The sequence below is a fragment of the Fukomys damarensis genome, unplaced genomic scaffold (genome assembly GCF_012274545.1).
Source record: "Fukomys damarensis isolate Sample0158 unplaced genomic scaffold, DMR_v1.0_HiC HiC_scaffold_9, whole genome shotgun sequence".
NCBI lineage: Eukaryota > Metazoa > Chordata > Mammalia > Rodentia > Bathyergidae > Fukomys > Fukomys damarensis.
In genome coordinates, this window is record NW_022900921.1 from 50,321,326 (window position 1) to 50,340,092 (window position 18,767).

The following is an 18,767-nucleotide window of genomic DNA, read 5'->3' on the forward strand; positions in this document are numbered from 1 at the left end:
CAAAAAAAAAAAAAAAACCGAAACCAAAACAAACCAAAAAAACTCAGCATGGCACCAGTGAATATCCAGGAGGAACGTCCAGTTACTGCCTGGTCAGTAGAAAGCAAGCACCTGGGGCCTCAGCCAGTATCACTCTTGGTCCTCCACATTTACTGGAACTGTGAAGAGTTGTGTTCTGGACTTCAGATAGATGGACTCAGACATGATGCATATTTGTGTTCAGCCCTGTTTTCTCTCAGGATTGTATTTGTGAGCTCCACACCCACATCATCGTGGGGAGCTTTGTTTGCCCCTTTTCCTTGCTCTAGTTCTATTTTTTGAATAGACATGACTTTTTAATATCAGTTGTAGGTGCACAGAAGACATAGAGAGGTCCATGTGCTCCTGTGCCAGGCACAGCCTCCTTGTGAGGGGCAATGTTTTTCATCATCTATGACCCTGTGTCAGCAGTCAGGACCAAGTCTATTGGTACATGAGGGTGCCCTCTTGTGTATTCTGTGGCTTGGACACGTGTCGTGACAAGTGTCTACATCATGTCCTATTGAGCAATCTCACTGCCCTGATGTCCTTTGAAAGTGTTAGCTGTCATCATTTCAGATATTTTCAGGTTTCTTTCTTTACTTCTTCTGTAACTGTTATGTAGTTTTCTCAAAGTTCTTGGATAGTCTGTTCTATTTTCTGTCTCTCTCTCTCTCTCTCTCTCTCTCTCTTTCTCTCTCTCTCCTTCTCTCTCTCTCTCCCTCCCTCCCTCTCTCTCTTTCTCTCTCTCTGTCTCTCTCTCTCCCCCCCCATCTTTCTTTCTTTCTGTTTCTTCTCTTTGCTTTTCTATTTTGGACATATCTACCATGATACCTGGAGCTCAGAGGTTCTTCCCTCAGCCACATCCCATCTCCTGAGATCCTGTCAAAGGCATCTACGAGTCTGTTATTGCTTTTGATTACCAGCATTCTTGGGGTCTTTCTTAGAATATCCATCTTACTGCTCACACTGACATCTGCTCCCTGTGCTATGCATCCACGAAGCCAGAGGCATCTTCATTGAGACTATTTTAAATTCCCAGTCTTAGATCTGAATCTGGACCTGGTGTCAAACTGTCTTGCACCTGATAGTAAGTCTTGCCCTTTTTTCCTGACAACCAGACAAGTTATTCTGCACACAGGAGCCACCATAAACAGTCTTAGCAAGTGGTGGTTGGGAGTGTGGGGTGGGGCTCTGGAGTCTTGTGATGGTCTTGGCCCTGCACTTCTCAGTCTTCCACTTCGCCTTGGTGACCAGGGCAGCTGGAACTGGCTGTTGGGGTAGACTGGTTTATTCCAGTTAACTTGCAGTGAGGCTCCATGCAGACTCCTGAGGAAGAGCGAGGTGCTCTGGCATATTGAGATGGCTCCTTTTCTGCCTCCTGCTGTCACAGGTCAGTTTCTCTGATATTCCCTGCAGGACCAGGAGGCATCCCGGAGGTGAAGCTCATAAAGCCTGGCCCTGTGTCCAGGTTGCCTGAGACCCCCAGGCCCCTTGTTGCCCTGCTGATTCCTCACATGGGGTCCAGATCCCTGGGTACCCTCCTGGGTTCTGTGATTCCCTCCATCACCTGGTGGCAGCAGAAGTTTGCTGTCACCCCATTCTGCCACAGGTCTGAGAAATTTAGTTGGCTTTTGGCTTGTTAAGCTTTTTATGTGTCTTGGGATGGAGTGGTGACTTGCAGTGTCTTAGGTGCCACGTGGGAAGCTGAAAGTGCCTATCTCCTGTTTGGTGGAATGGTGTGTGTGTCAACAGTGACAACCCAAGTGGAGTCCTGCGTGACTAAAAGCCCCAGTCAGAACCCCGGTGCCTGTCTCACCTCCTACTGAGGAACATTTATATTTTTAATTTTTACCTTACTGCAGGGATCTACAGTGATTGCCAGGCTGGGTGCTTTTGTTTCTGTCCTCTGCCCCAGTCTCTGCCAACTAGTTTCCTCTGTACTAAAACAAAATAAAATTTTGATATTTGATTTTTCAACTTTCTTGAAGAAGTTGAAATGAAAATATAGGGTGTTGTCCAGAAACAAGAAAATCTTAGGCCTTTTGTTTCCTTCTTATATTTATTTTCTGGTTTGTGAGATAATTCTACTGTGAAACTGATTGGTATTCATTGTAGAATATTTGGAAAATAGGAGCTTAAAAATTAAAAGTGTCTTGACTACTTCCTGTCCTACAGTTAGTTATCTGTCATACAAATTATGGAATATATGTTTACACACTTTTTCTAGGTGTGTATTTTTAAAATCTTTAACCAAAAATCAGACCACATTTGTAAAATTAATAATGATATGTTCACTAAATGAATGCTGTACAGATGGTTTTTCAACTTAGTTTTTCATTTAAAAATAATTTTCAGGTCTACTAAATAAATTCTTTTTTTTTTGGTACTGGAAATCAAACTCAGGACCTTGTGCTTGCAAGGCAGGCAGTGGCACCACAGAGCTAAATCCCCAGCCCTAAAAATAATTGTCAGGTCTACTAGATAAATACAGTGTATTGTATTACTGTGAGGCTGTTAGAGTGGTTGGGAGCCATACCAAAGTCACTCAGCAAATGTCAGACCAATCAAACGGAAGTGCACTGTGTGGGAAGGCACCATGTGCACATGTGGAGCCCCTCACCCTGGCAATCTGCAGAAGAAACTAGATTGTACTGAGGAGCTAAGCTGGAAAGCAGGAAGCAGGCCTGGGACTGGCATTTTGTGTTCAACTGGACATTTCCCTGAACACCACTGTTGTTCTTCTTCCTTTTTTTTTTTTTAATGTCACATCAGCTGTTTACTTGCTTAAAAAATCTAAAAGATAACCTCAGACATAAAAGCCTACGTAGACTATAAGGTACAAACAAAAATCTATCACAGAAATAATCTTTGCTTCAGCTGGCACACCAATGCAGTCATCACACATGACAGTTACATGTTCCATGAACAAGTATCACTTACATTGATAGCACATACGTTTTGTTTTCTTGCCAATTTTTGTAGGGCACAGTTGAAGTCTTTTTATTTTTCTGTTTTTACACTAAGTCTTTGGGATGTTACGCCTGTCTGTTCACGTCAGCTCACCAATGTGCTCCACAATTTTTTTTTAATAGTTCTCTGGGCAGAAACTTTTTTTTTTTTTGTTCTTCCTCTGCTGTAAACAATCTCTCATGAGTTCTAGTCTCAACCCTCTAAAATTTTTTCTCTGTGATATTTTGTACTTATTTTATTTGTAAACTATCCAACTGTGCCACTTATGTTTAGGATTGAGTAAAACACAGTCATTGGTTAATGCCTTGTGTATCCAGTTACATCATAGTTGTTGCATAACTCATCAACATCTACTCTGCCTTTGGTTTTATTGTAAAAGTTACCATCTCAGACCAGTTTTGTCAGGGTTTTAATACAGTTATAAATAAAGGAGCTGAATCACTTCCTTCCATCCTCTTCCTTTAACTATGAGTGCCAAATACTGCCTAAAGCTACAGCAACCATGAAAGGCTGTAATATGTTCATCAGTAGTCATGTATCCAGATGGTGTGTAAATTGCTTGACCTTTTGAAAGAAAATTCTCAAACGAGTGGCTAACAGCCAGATTATCAGTTCTTTTTCTATCTTGGTGGGTAGTTTTGTCAACAAACCTGAGTTAATTTTGTAAAACATCAAATCTCCTCAGTAAGTCTTTTACATTCCTGTGATTCCTTGAGCATTTTGGCGGGGGGGTGGTACCAGGGATCGAACGTGGGACCTTGTGCTGGCAAGGCAGGTGGTGGAACCACTGAGCTAAATCCCAGCCCTTACATTCCTGTGATTCCCATGAGAAAGCTCTGCTAAGTATGGCAGACCTAAGGGTGCTTTCAGTCTGGCTAGTGTGGTGTCATAATAAATCCACTTTTGAGTATGGGTATTTGTGCGTACAGAATACTTTACTCGTATTTCATCATTTGCATATTTCACAGCATCATATGGCATTTTGTCTGTTACAAATAATTTCCAACATTGAAAGGGAGTCCTGGCATCCCATCCAATCAGGTTTCACTCCTGCTGAAATCCTCACTCTGTTTTCAGATGTAGTTCTAACACTGGAATATTCCATTTGATCGTGTGACCATTTTGTACCATTTTGAGTTGTGAAACATGTACTGATATTGCTGTTTTCTTTGTCATCTGAATCACATGGGTCTTCATACCTGTGTCTGTTTTGGTTGATTCTTCCTCCATTTCACTGTCACAGGAACTTTGGCTCACATGGCCAACATCATCATCTGTGCATCACCTGATGATTCACTTTCACCCTCCTCCAAACTTGCAAATACAATTTTTCATATGTCATTGTTGGGCTACTTTATCCGCTGCAGTCCACCACATCCACTGTTTCACTGTGCTCATACATTTCTCCCTGGAAGCCTCCAGAGTCCCCTGCTATCACTGCAACTCTGTAGGCTCAAGCTTCCTCTCTCATGCTGTGATCCAGGAGTTGGAGAGAATGCAGTTTGTAATGAGCTGGGAGTCAGGGGGAAAGTGGAGTTTGCCATTTCTCTCTTCTGCCTTGGGGTCCATCACCTCGCTCTCCTCATGGACTCCAATTCACCTTTCAGAACGTTCATCACCACTGTTTCTCCCCAATACCATTTTGAGAGATAAAGTGTATCTCATGGAGGGGACAGTGCCACAGAGGTTTAGCCAGTCCCCTCTACTATGCATTTGGTGTTAGCTTTCTTGAAGTTTAACAAGCACCAGAAGAGACATCTTCAGAGCCAAGTCTTGGTACACACTTAGGTCTTCTTGGGACATTGTCCCTAGATGTGGCATGTTCAGGTCAGGCATGATGCAGCTTCCAGGGCATTGCCAGGCTGCTTCCCCAAGATTAGAACCCACCCAAAGAGGAGGTGCCTGCTTCCTGCGTCCTTGTCCTACCCCATGTCACCCTGATGTTCGTCTGTGACAAATGGACAAGTAGAAGAACAAAGAGGAAAAATGTGACTCTTGTTTAAAATCATCCCTGGGATTGATTTTTTGTTTAATGGCAGTTTGCTTTCTTCTTTTGTGAGTTCCCTGATTTTTTTTTTTTTGTCTTTGGCCTATTTTTCCTTTAAATGTTTGTCTGTTTCCCCCCATTGTTGCTTAAAGTCTTTGTGCAGCAGAGATATGAAGCCTTTATCCCTCATGTGTCCTGCAAGAGTTTTCTAGTTTGGCTTTTTGTTTTGTGACTGCTATTTTTAACATAGAAGTCATTTTTTCCGTCAGCCAAATCTTTGTTGTCATATTTTAGATACCTTCCCCAGCTTAAGATGAAATATCTATTCGTGTTTTCTTCTTGGATAATCAAGCTTCTTTCTATATGTCTGATCTTTATGGAGCTAGTTTTGGCATGTACACAGAACTATTTTTTAATGATTAGACAATTTTAATCATATTTTCTGATTATTGATAATACCTAGGAAAGCCAATAATTTTTATGAATTTATTTTAAAATTGGCAGCTTTTTTCAAATTCTTATTGTACTACTTTGTTTTTATAGGTAGAAAATTATATAATTGTCTTTCTAATATTTATACTTGTTTATTTTTTATTTCTTTGGCTTTAGTTTTTAGAACAGCATTAGATAAAAGTATGGGTATTCTGATTTTCTAAATTCAAAATTAATCTACTATTTTCTTATTTTTAAGTTTTAATTTTACACAGTTAACTTACTTTCCCTCTGTCTGATCAGTGACCTCTGTGGTCTGAGTTGGCCAGGCCTCCTGCTGGGACGAGGTGGGTGCACGCACGGCAGTTGAAAGGTGATCCCTGGACACCACACAGGCCAGTCCTCTGTTCAGCTGGAGGGACACAGGGAAGCCTGCACTCGGCACCTGACAGGAGACCTGGGATGCATCTCCCACCTGCATGAGGTGGCACCTTACAGGTGGCTCTGTGTTTCCTGTTCTTCATTGTTCCCTGGAAGACGTACAGCTGCATCACTTATGACAGGACACTTAAAGGATTACACAACTGCATTGCTAGGCAACTCCATGGTAGTTGTGCTACTGTCAGAATGTGGACTTACTCAGCCTCGATGGCACAGCCATCACACACCAAGCACTTGTACAGCAAGATATGGCACAGCCTGGTGTCCCCAGGGCCACAATGACAGCACCAGATCAGAAAGAGCAAGAAAAAGGGAAGAGGATCAAGAGATGCAGGGAATTCAGGAGGTGGGGAGTGAAAACAATGAAGCCACATTCGTGTACAACTCCACAATGAGTGCAATCACTGTACTGTGAAAGTGGGTACAGTACCAATAAAAAAGTTTTAAAAATGAGCAAGAAGGGCTGGGATTTATCTCAGTGGTTCTGGCGACTGCCTCACAAGCGCAAGGACTTCAGTTCGATCCCCAGTACCAAAAAAAAAAAAAAAGAGCAAGAAAAATGTTACAGTCAAGGGTACCTGAGTTGTGTGAGGCTACCGCAGCATGATGCTACTGACACTCATGCCTTTATAGTAAAGTGCTCTTTGGAGGAGGAGGAACATGCTCTGAAATGATACTAGTGCCATAAATACACGGATGACACAGTTGCTCACCATCAAGTGTCACACACCGTCTGTGATGTACCTTCATACGTCTGGCGCGTGGGGGGTGGGTTCACACAGCCTCCTCTTATAGACAACTGCATGATGCCTTGTGCCGCAGTGTTGTGACAGCTACAAAGGCAGCAGGGATTTTCCTATAATTTACAGAGCCACTATCGCTGGTCTGGTCTGTCCTTGACTGAGGACCCTTATGCCAGGTGCAGTTAAATTCCAAAGTCTCAGATCACCTACTTGCTGTTTGTGAAAGCTGAGAATGGGAGAAGGGTGAGCCACACTTGCCCCACCCACACACTCCAAAGGATTGGAGGAGGCCTGGGAACCGTGCAGCATGGAGTCCCGCTGCCTCTGCCCCATCGACCATCCCCCATCTTTGCAGAGCACCCCACTCACCACAGTTCCTTGTGCTTCAGGGCAAGTCCACTGCCCAAGTTGGGACGTCCCCTGCTGACCTGGAGAGAGGCTATGCTGCCAGCTTCCTGCTTCACAGAGGCATGGCAGCTTCTAGGGAGGGCAGGTGGCACCTTCGCACCTGAGGGTGTCCTCCATGAATTCCACGCACATCTGATGCCCAGCTGACTTTCAGCAGATGCCCAAGGATGACGGATAGGGAGGCTTTTGGGAGGCTGGCTGCAGACTGAGGGCACACACTGATTGCTGAAAGAAGTGTGGCCAGGAAGGTGGGGAAAAACATACCTCATGGGTGTTGTCCTGCCTGGGTCAGGTACTCCTGAGCTAGGAGCTGGAAACAGGTTCACATTTCCTGGCACTTGCTGCAGCCATGTCTCTGCTCCTTGCTCCTCTGCCCACAGCCCAAATAGTCTCTATCTCTTCTGGGTCCTTCCTCTCACCCTACACACCCTGTCGTTTGTCTCTGGAGTTTCTAGACCCAGAACAGTGTGCCTAAGTGCTTCCTCTCATATCCTGTCTAGGCTCCTTGAGAGCTCCTCTCCCTTCCCTGCATCTGCTTCCTGTGTGCAGCTGTTCCCACATGGCACTTATGTGCTGGATGTGCTGGGGGAACTAAGGATGAGAGGGTGCAAAGCTCCCTGGATTCACGGCTCTAAATCATGCACTTGGCTTGGGTCACTTCTCCTTTTGTTCTTGCTTGGAGCCAGAAACAAAGCATGTTATTCTTAGCTGAATTTATTTTTATCCAGTATGTTTTTCTTTCATTAAATAAATCATAGAAGCCTGTGTCTTAAAACTGCAACTATATTTGGAATTGTCAGGTTCCCTGGTGGTGACATGGGGCCATGCTCACCCTCATCAGAGCAAGATGGTGGATGGAAGGGAAGGCTGAGTGAACCCCATAGCTTCCTGGATCTGCTCCTGGCCTCTACATCTAACCAGTCTCTTGTTTTCCTTTTGGGGTGTGCATGGCGGCTCTGGAATCTCCAGGATGAAGTTCTGACCGTGATCCGCCGTGTGGATGACAACTGGGCAGAGGGCATGCTGGGAGACCGGATTGGGATCTTTCCTCTGCTATATGTGCAGGTAAGCCCTTGCCTGTGCCTGGGCCACTGTGTCAGCCTAGGAGCCCGCTCCAGGGGAGATGAGGTCCTCCAGCTAATGGAGCTCACTCACACCACCTGTTGGTGTGCAAGAGTGGCTGTGGCCAGCATGAACACCTACACCCCAGAGCCTTCTCAGATTCCTGTGTTGCACTGTTTTCCTGATAGGTCCCACATCCTGTTATTCTATTCCCCTAGCCCTGAGGATAAAAGTGCCCCCCCCTTCAGGATTTCTTGTAATGCACAGGGCTGGAGACCATGTTGCTCCTCCTGCCACTCACAGCTTGTGCCTGCATTGAGGCCCCTTGATTCCTGCCTCTTTTCTGTCACCAGGAAGCACTTGGTTCCTGGGGGTACCCTTAGGGTAGTGGCAGGAAGGGGACCATCTGAAATGCTGTCCCCTTGGGCTATTTGTGTGGGTGTCTGCCCCTGGCATGTGTGTTCTCTGGCTGTCAGTGTAAGGCCACGTGCAGGCATCCTTTCATCCTGTCACCTCTAGTCATCCAGTACTAGCATCCTTTCATCTGGGGCTGACTGAGGGCCAAATGCTTCTGAGAACCTCTCTAAACTTTGCAGTAATGTGGGGAACTGAGAATGATGGATACATCTACTGCACAGATGAGCAGACAGAGGCACCAGGGGTCTGGGGGTAGCCAACCCCACCGCGAGTTGATGCTGTGCTGGAGTTGAACACAGGCTGTCTGGCCCCATATTCACCCTTCTTTATCCTGCCCATGGTACCCCAGTGCCACTTCTGTCAGTGTGCGGAAGGATCTTCCCTCTTCAGTGAGTGTGGATGCTGCAGATGTGGCATCTAGGACTCTTCTCTATCTTTCCTCTTCCTCCCTCTTTCCTAAATATCTGGACAAGTGTTTCCCTCACATCTACCCTGGATAAGCTTTCTAGGAGATCCTAAATACCTTTCATGATGGTATCCACACACTCTGTGTCTAGGTCACTTGGAGTACCTGGCAGGCATCTGCATCGCTGTGACAGTACCTGAGGAAATCAACTGACAGAAGGAGAGGGCAGGTGGGGTGACACCGGGGACCTCCATTGGGAGGTCAAGGCAGGTGGATCTCGAGTTTGGTGACAGCATGGGGAATTTAGTAGGACCTTGTCTCAAAAAAGGCCGGGGGGGCAGCAGAGGTGCAGCACAGCAGTAGAGCACTTTCCTGGCAAGCCCAGGCCCTGGGCTCAATCCCTACCATCACAAAATAACAACAACAACAACAATAATAATAGGAAAGATTTATTTTGGATCTCAGTTTCAGAGTTTCGGTCCATGGTTTCTGGGCTCTGTTGCTTCTGGGCTGTGGTGAAGCTAAATATCATAGCAGAGAGCACATGGTAGAAAAAAATCAGCTCAACTGGGGCAAACAGGAGGAGTGGGGAGCAAGACACTGTCTCCAAGGGCTGTGGCTCCTATGACACACTTGCTTCAAGAAGCCCCCACTCACTGAGTTTCCATCAACCCCAGCATTGTAACCTTGCTATGGATCCAAGTAGATTAATCTAAAGATGCAGTAGGTGACCTCAAAATTCAGTCTCTATCCAGCATCCCTGAGTGTGAACCCATGAGCTAGCAGTTGGGGGCACTTCAGGTCCAGATATGTGCATTGTCCTGACCACTGTGTCAGGTCCCCATGCTTGTGTGGCATTTCTGCAGCCCAGGCCAGGAATTCTTATCCATCTTGCTGCTGAAGATGAGGACTTAATACATGAACACCAACCACCAGGTACTCTAAAAGTCCTACATGGGAGCCCCCAAATATTTTTAGCCAGTGAAACATTTTCTCAGGCAAGATCTCAAGGGATACCCAAAGAAAGCATGCAGAAATGCTGTTAGAAACTTTGTAACTGTGGCTCAGGTGGAAACAATTCCAGTGTCCATGGAGTGAAATAGCTGAGGACAAAGATGGCGAACCAAAGATGGTGGAAACAAAAATGCTGCTTTGAGAAGTAAGGATGAATATGCCGCAGCATCACCTAAACTCACCCATGTAGGGACCCAGAGCCCTGACCTCACTTTGGATATGTGCTGTCTTACCTGTGTAAGGATGCACTGTCCTCCTGCTGTGCCCTTCTACACGATCCTCAATCTCAGTGCAAAACTGTCAGGTTTATGTGCAGGTGTGCAGCTGTAGTCCTGCCAGCTCACCAAGGGACTCATACTGGGCCTTGCCCCACCTGGCCTCTGCAACTGTGTGCAGTCAGCCTGGGATAGCCAAACTGTGGTGAGCCTGATAAACAAGTGCGTGTCCTGAAAACCCGCCTAGACCTCTTGCTGGGTAGATAGTGAGACCCAGGGTACAGATGTGACTGAAACTAATCTTTCCTCTGTTTCCAGCATCAACTCTGCAGAGGCTAACCCTGTCCCAAAACTGTAGAATAATCCTCCTGTCCTCCCTGCAGCCCCTAGACACCAGCTGCCAACGTGTCAATATCAGGGGCCGAGCTGCTGGCCCCAGGCCCTTTCCTGTCCCTGTTGTGCTTCCTGGGACTCCTCCCACCCTGTTTTGCTCTGCTTCCTGCTGCCCTGCCCCAGTCCCATGGCCCAGCACTACCTACTTGTTCCTCTCACCCCTCCGTTTTTGTGCACAATCACCCTTCATCAACCTACCCCCTCTCCAGAGACCAAGTGTACCCACCCAGACACCAGATGTCAGGCAGGTGCACTGCTGCGACCCAGGCTGACCTTGCTCTTCCCATGAGGGATATGCAGAGAGCAAGGCTGGGCACTCACGCTTGGGAATCCATCCAGGAAGGGACCAGGATTGAGTCCAGACACTCTGCAAGGTCTTCCTTTTGTGTCCTTGAGGACACAGATTCATCATTTCAGATTTTCAGAACACCTTGTTCTAAGAATCTGTCTGAGGGAGTCCCTCCTTCCCATGTCACAGTGCCACCTGAGGTCGGGAGTGTAGTGCCACAGTGAAGAGTTGCCTTCAGTCTGGGCCCTGCCCTGTCACAGAGCGCCCCACCCCGGTACCCCTAGCCAGCCAGTCCCTTTCCTGAGGGCACCCATACAACCTAGTCAGCCCAGAACTCAGACCTCAGAGCCACAGTGACCCAGTGGCAGCACCACAGCCCAGCAGGTCAGGGAGGTCTGGGCTTCACTGGAACATAGCTGTGTATGTGTGGCCAGCTTCTTCACCTTCCCTGCTCTCAAGAGACCTGTGTCCTGCAGGGGCTGGAGCCCAGAGCACTGGTGTATTTCAGTTCTGGGTTCTGGGCAGTAGAGAGATAGGGTGGGTGCCGGCTCTAGGAAGCAAGGAAGCCTCATCCCAGGTGCGAGGACCATGTGGTGGTGGGTACAGACCTCTGGCCTTGAGCCAGACACCAGCCTTCTGTGTGATGTCCATCTCTGTGGCCCCAGTTGTATGTGAAGGAACCCTGTGTGTTGTGTGGAAACTGTTGATATGATCTGTGGATCCTGGACAAGGTGTGAGCAGTAAAACTGAAATCCTTATTGAGCCCAATAAGTGAAATCCTTCTCCCAAGTAGGAAACTTAGTGTGAGACTCAGTGTGTGAGACACAGTGTGAAACTCACTATGAGAGGCTCAGTTGGTGTGTGAAACTCTGAGACACCATGGCTCTGGAAGGGCGTCTCCCCCACACAGTGTGTCCGAAGTTAGAAATCGAGGCTTGCTGCACACAAGCCTTATTTGGATCTGAAGGAATGTGAGGAGGGCTTAGCCACTGAGAGACTGACGAGGTGGCTGAGCATGTTGGTGGAGAACTAGGATGGGAGGCCTGTGGGAAGTACTGTCCGCTCATGTGAACGTGGCTCTTGTGCCTCAGGCCTCTGTGCTTCCTTACCAGTGTGTCGCTCACAGGGACAAGATTAACCCCAAAGCTATGGGGTGTTTTCACCCACCTTGAACTCGCGTATATCCCTTGCTGACCTTAGTGCTTCTGCCCTCGCCCCCTGTCCATGTTATTTACATGTAGGAATGAGGCCCTCAGCTGCCTTCCCTGGGCCTCCAAGCTTGACAGATGCCAGGTTCCTACCTGACCTCAGTAGGCCCTGCGCATTCCTGCTGTCAGGAGTGGAGTGAGGGATACCTGGCAGGTGGCTGTAAACCCCAGGCCACCACCCTGCAGCGTCCCACCCAGTGACCTGCCCCATCACCAGGCCTAAACTGCCCACCTCACCCCCAGAATAGAACAAGACCCCCGGCACTGGAGTGAGACAGTCAGGAATTATCATGCACGTTTTTAAAGAACAAATGTTGTGTGTGTTTAAGGTCTACAACACATCTTATGACACACTCATATATGGCAGAGTAGCTGCAGTAGTGAAGAAAATACTGTGTCCTCCACCCCAGAGTGTATGTCTTCTTCTTGATAAGAGCAGCATCATCAGAGCTCAGCAGAGCCCTGATGGGGAGCGCTCCATGTTGTTGTTCTGCTCCTTGGACTGTTCACCCTGTACCTGTTGCTCTGTGTCCTTGGATGACACAGGTTCATTTCTTCCCCATACCCTGGTGAGCACTGTGTTATTCTGTCTTTATGATATTTGACCTTTTTAAATAGTGTCCATACATAAAGGACTTCTTACATACATAATTCTTCCTGGGTCTGACTCATTTCATGCAGCATCACACACTCTAGGCTATAGATCTAGCAGATCTATATTTAAATAGGTTGGGGTACAACTGTAGTCCCAGCTACTTGGGAGCTGAGGCAGAAGGATTATGTAAGCCCAGAAGTTCCAGGCCAGCCTGGAAAAGACAGTGAGACCCTGGCTTAGAAAAACGAAACAAATACAAATTAATTGAATTTTAAAAAATAAAGAAGTTGGGGAAGAAACTTGTTTTTTCAGATTCCATGCAGCCCCAGGGTGAGCCCTGGCCTAGGAAGTGGACCCACCTCTTGTTGGAGACCTTTTCTAAGGCCACTGTGTTCCTAGAGCAGCCTGGTCAAGGTAGCTGTTTGCCAGATGTGGTGGCAAAGGTAGGTGTGGCTGTGGGGAGGCAGGATTTGGTGACAGTTGGGTACTTCTGGCTGAGGTCAGCATGGTGTACAGGGCAGGAGGAGCTGTATCCTAGACAGCTGGAACTAGACACATCCGGCCAGAGTCTCTGGAGTCCAGGAATTCTCCAGGCCTCCCCATTTCAGAGTAAACCAGGCTTTGCGGGGAGATCTGATCTGCAGTTTGAAGTTAGTGCTGGCTCTTGGCAAGGGATCACTGCCATGGTCATCCCAGCTCAGCAGAGAAGCACTCAGCTGTCTTTGCCCTGAGAGGGGAGAGTGAGATTGAGCAAGAGAATGTTGCTAGTGGCCAGGGCAGTTTTAGAATTCAGCGGAAATTCTCACCCATGGGTGTGCATTTGGGGGACTTTCTAAATGTGCCTCAATTCAGCCAATTACTACAGAATGAGAAGCCGCAGCTAATTTTGGCTTCATCTCGTTCCTACTCAGCCCACTCAGGAGCTCAAAGCCACACTTGCTTTTTATCTTTCAAATCCTTCAAAGCAAGAGCAATTAAGGCACTAGTTTGAAGCTATTGAGTACTCTCTTTCCACTGGCAAAGGCCAAGGTTTGGTTAGGACCACCTCTTCCAGATGTCTTGTTTTCACTGACTGCTTCCATTGCAGGGATGAGGAAATGGGGGTGTGGAAATGTCATGTGGCATATCCAGAGGGGTCCTGAGCAACCAACTCAGTCCTAAGGCAGGAGTGTGGCAAGGGTGGATGGATGAATTGATAGGTGGGTAAATGGATGAATGGATAGTGAAGATACCTTCTGCCCATGGCTGTGCTGAGCTCTCTGCTCTGCTCTTTGGGAAACCACTGGGTAAGAGTTGAGAGGTTTCCAGGTTGCCACAAATATATCCTGGGCTAGCTGCACACACACAGCTGTAACCCCTCCTCTAGGGTGCAAGACCTGTGCCTGGGTCCCCCGTAGAATGTTCATCTTGGTGTCAACTATGAAGCAGAGATATACCTGCTGCCAGTGCTGAGCCCTGTTGTCAACAGGTGGTCTGCAGTTCCTTCTCAAGTCTCCATTGATGGTTTAGATTTCGACTGAAAGAACCTTTCAACCACCCCTGAAACCCCTCCACACTGTCCCCTTCAGACCACTAAGATGCCACCATCTGTTCATCTATCCATCCATCCATCCTCCCACCCATTTACTCACCCATCCATCCTCTCATCCACCCACCCATTCATCCATCCACTCATCCATCCACCCACCCATCTATCCCTCCTTTTCTCCAACCATCCATCCATCCACTCTTCACTATCCATTCATCCATCTACCCACCTATCAATTCATCCATCCACTTCCTCCCCGACTCCTGCCTTAGTATTGAGTTGGTTGCTCAGGACCCCGCTGGATGTGCCACATGACTTCTCCACACTCCCATTTCCTCATCTCTGCAATGAGAGCAGTCACCTCACCTGCCTTTTGAGATCTCAGGGAGGTTATATTAGTGACACTGACATACAGACAGTGACTGTGTGAACTGTATTATAAATCATTTAGCTGTCATTTTTTGAGTCCTACCCAGACTCCAGAGTCCCCTGAGTCACCTCCCTCCCATGCAGTGAGCTGTAGGAAGCCCCAGTCTCTTGCCTAACTACATCTTAGTCCCGCAGTGAGTGGTTGAGGCCAAGACAGAAGCAAGGAAAGCAGAACTTCATGCTGTTTAAAGGAACTGTTCAGTGTGGAGGAAAAGAGTCCCATTGCAAACAAGTTTGCAGACCCCGATGGGGTGAGGGAGTGATCTGAGAGACTCCAGCTTTCATGACAGGACCACCTTGAGGCAGAGCCTTGCTCAGGGCTTCTGTGGGGGAGGAAGCGGCCAGTTCCTATCTGAGGGAGCCACCCTGCTGTGGGGCAGTGTCCAGTGCCACTGGAGAATCAGAAAGAGGCTTGAGACCAGGACAGACACTTGTGTTTACGAGGAGAACTTCCTGGCAAGTGCAAGGTCCTGAGTTTGATTCCTGGTATGGGGCTTGGGGGTAGGGTGAGAGGGCCTGTGCACTTGCTTGCATTATTTTTGCTAAGTTATCAGCAGAGCTCATGTGTCTGTTCTCAGACATTTAATGTTGGGAAAATATTCCAGGGATTGCTACAGTTTGGGTCCTAGCCATCCATCATGCCCTGTCCATCCACTGTGTCCTGTATTGCCCACTGTGTCCTGTCCCATTTACTACACCCTGTCCTGTCCACTCTGCCCTATTCTCTCCACATTCCCTGTTCCTGGATCCCATTGAGCAGGAAGTCGGGTCTCTGTGAGGTGGATGCTGAGGTGCGCAGTCCTGTTGCATCAGCCCTGGAAGCAGTGTCCCAGCAAGAGGGCTGAGGCCTGTGTCAGCCCTGGGAGAGGGAAAAGAGAGGACCCTGGGCTTACGGTGGCTGCAAGTGGACATGTGACATGGACCCCCACCATCAGAGATAGAAACGTGGACTCTGCAGAAAGGGAGGAGCAAAGCTGAACAAGCAGGATGGCAGAGCATGAGCTTCCAGCATCTCCTCCCTCGGGTCTATTATGGGCAGCTAAAACGTCTGACCTAGTGGGTGTCACAGAATCACCCACAACCAGGTCAGTAACTGTGGCCAAGGGCAGTCTGCAGGGTGGGCATCACTTCCTCAGTTCTTCCCTCCTGTGGCACACACAGTCCTACGCTGCCCCAAACAACCTCAGCTGGAAAATGGACCTGGCCATCCTGGCCTGGGCCACCAGCAGTCTACCCACATCCCTCCATGTTTGTCCTTGTTGGTCTCTGGCTTGGTTAACCCCTCCTGTCCTTCAGTCTGGGAGCTCCACACTGGGGAGGCTCCTTGGGATCCCTTCCATCTCTGTATTCTGGCAGCTGGTGGCTGTCATCTGGGCTCAAAACCCACGCAGCAGTCGGGGCAAGATTGGCGGGATCTTGCCAGAACTTCAGCTCTGTGTAAAGCCTTTCATCCATCTGGGAAAGTGCTGGAGCTTCCACAGCACTTCACACACCCAAGACAAAACAGAAGATGCGTGTGACCACCGTAACTCGAAGGCCCCCCAGGGCCCACAGATGCCTGGACCTCAGCTGCTCTTTTGTTTCATTTGTTTTTAATGAATTTTTCTGATTATAAAAGTAATACCTGGTTTTTGCTCAAAATAGGGAAATTCAGAAAAGTGTAAAGAAGAAAATTAAAATCACTCATAATCCTACCAGTAAATATAATATTCACATAAGAAAAGAGCAAAGTGAAAGGTTGTTAGCATATTGTTCCATTCCCTTTTTGTTCTGTGTATAAATTAGCATATGTTTAAGGGAAATTTGGGGGTGTGCTGCATCAGTACTACTAGCAGCCTGTTCTCATCAGTCTCCTGCTGATGTTACTGCAGTGGGCTCAGGGTGCATCACTGGTGCCATGTCCTCTGTGACTCAGGACCTCCATGTCCCACTTCAGAAGAGGGCTGCAACACCCCAGAGCTGCAGACTCCCACACCTGACCCCATCACTGACCTCATCAGTGCCCATGAATCTGTCTCTCCTCAGACACTTCAGCCCCTGTTGCCACAGGCCCCATTTAGTCTTCAGCCCCATCTGACGCACTAAGGAAAGCCTGCTTGCTTCTTGCCTGCTGGGTGGGTCTCCTGAGAGCAGGGTGTCTCTGTTCACTCTCCCACTGACACACCTGCAGTGCCGTGCAAGTCCTGGGGCATGCAGTAGGCACCAGTGTGGTGTGCCCCACAATCAGGGCCCTTCCCTGTGAACCTCAGGCTCAGGGCTTGTGAGGGGTCACTCCTCCCTGCTGGCCAGGACTCTAGACGTGCCCCTCCCCTCTCATATCACTGTAGCCACTGACCAAGAGCCCAGGAACACCCAAGTCCTCCTCCTCCAACTTGAAGGGGCCCCAGGCTCCTGATCACCCTAAGCCTTATGACCTCACTGCACCCTGGCATGCCATGCTTGATAGAACCCTGCGAAACACATGAACACATGCACATGACCCTGTGCCTGTCAGTCTATGCAGCCTATGCAGTCTGTGCAGTGTCCCTCCACTGCCTGGAATACACACAGGTCCCTCTGGGCCCTGTCCATACTGGTTGAAGGACTTATCTTTCTGTTTTTACCTAAACTTCCTCCAGTAGAGCTTCTTTTAATTGTGCATCCATGAGAGGTTACATTATGAATACTCTCAGCCCTGCGTGACTAAGAATGCATCCTCAGGACAAGCACTTTCCATGACAAATGTCACTGCCCCTGCCCCTGGATGCTGCTCCCACCTGACGGCACAGTCCCCTGAGCACCTCAGTGAGGCCATGAGCTCACTCAGACTGAGGTCAGACCGTGGGACCTGAGCACAGGAGGGGTAGGCACAGGCTCAGGTCAGACCTTCGTCCCTTCCACTCTCTTTCCCTCCAAACTTCTGCCTCTTCTGCTGATGATATATTGAGGTATGACTTCCTGCCCCTGAAGGAGTGAGGTGTGGTGGGCATTGTTTACAGTATTCTCACTGGCCAGGGATTTAGCTCAGTGGTTCTGCCACCTGCCTCGCAAGCACAAGGTCCCAAGTTCAATCCCTGGTACCAAAAAAAAAAAAAGACAGAAATTTTACAATATGCTCACTTATATTACTCCATCCTCATCAAAAGTTCCTTGCTTCCTCCTGTTGAGTGGTCTTTATTTAGTACTGCATATGTTTCAGTACTAAGCTCTTTATCCTTCTATAAAACACGTGTTTTTTCAGAGAATGAACTTGGCTCTAAGTCTCACTACTCCAGTGATCAGCTGTGTTGTGGAAGTTTTGTCCAAGCATCAGAGATGGGGAAGATGGGGCAGGCGCAGATGTGTTGTTCTGGTCACTGTGGCTTCTCTCAAGCAAAAGATCACTGTGAAGTTACATTGTGCTGAACTAGGTGGTGTCCAGCCCACAGCAGCAGCACAACTCAGTGACCTAGTGCTCTGTGACCCAGGCCTCAGGACCACACAGGCCTGTGGAGTGGGCTTCCTGACCCCATCCATGCCTCACGGCCCTGTGCTCTCCTAGGTTGCTATGCGGCCCTCTATAGCTGGGCCTAAGCTGTAGGAGGACAGGTGACCAGGTCCCTAATTCTGGAGGTGTCTGCGATCCACACCCTGCACAGACAGGAAGAGGACTGGTCACTTCCAGTGGGGTAGCACCCCCTTCTCCCCGACAGTGGCTTTCAGTGTTCAGGATTGTGACTCATGATGACACGTGTTAGGTCTTGACCGAAGGCACACACGTGTATGTAGGAAACAAAGCCAACATTTCCTGAAACTGCTCACCATCTGGGATATATCCCAAGTCTGGTATTTTCTTATTTTCCTTTGCATTTTTTTAAAAAGTGCTGCTCAGGACCCAATGGTCTCAGTTTAAGAGCCATAGCTTTGCTGGAGATCCCCAAGGTGCAGAGAAAACTGAGAGCTCCACTCAGATTTACTGTTCACAGTGTTTTTACTGGTACTGGGGATTAACCTGGAGCCTTCACAGTGAGCCTCATCCCCAGCCCTATTTTATATTATATTTTAAGACAAGGTCTTGCTAAGTTACCTAGTTGCCCAGTGTGGGCTCAAACTTGAGATCTTCCTTCTCAGACTCCTAAAGTGCTGAATATTTTAAACTCATTAATTCAAATTTCTATTTTGTGTATTTCTTATAAGGTAAGTATATATTCTGGTTTGCTACATACATTTAAATTCATGTATCTATTTAAT

At 47.9% G+C, this 18,767-nt stretch overlaps 1 protein-coding gene across 1 annotated transcript in view; it reads left to right on the plus strand.

The window, feature by feature from the left end:
* The window catches only part of Sh3rf3 (SH3 domain containing ring finger 3), a gene marked incomplete at its 5' end in the record, with an annotated part of 178,915 nt that overhangs the window by 113,928 nt on the left and 46,220 nt on the right, over nucleotides 1-18,767 (plus strand). Inside the window, one exon of the mRNA XM_033761492.1 lies at nucleotides 7,972-8,067. Coding sequence (XP_033617383.1) covers nucleotides 7,972-8,067 — 96 coding nt within the window. The remainder of the gene's footprint in view (nucleotides 1-7,971; nucleotides 8,068-18,767) is intronic.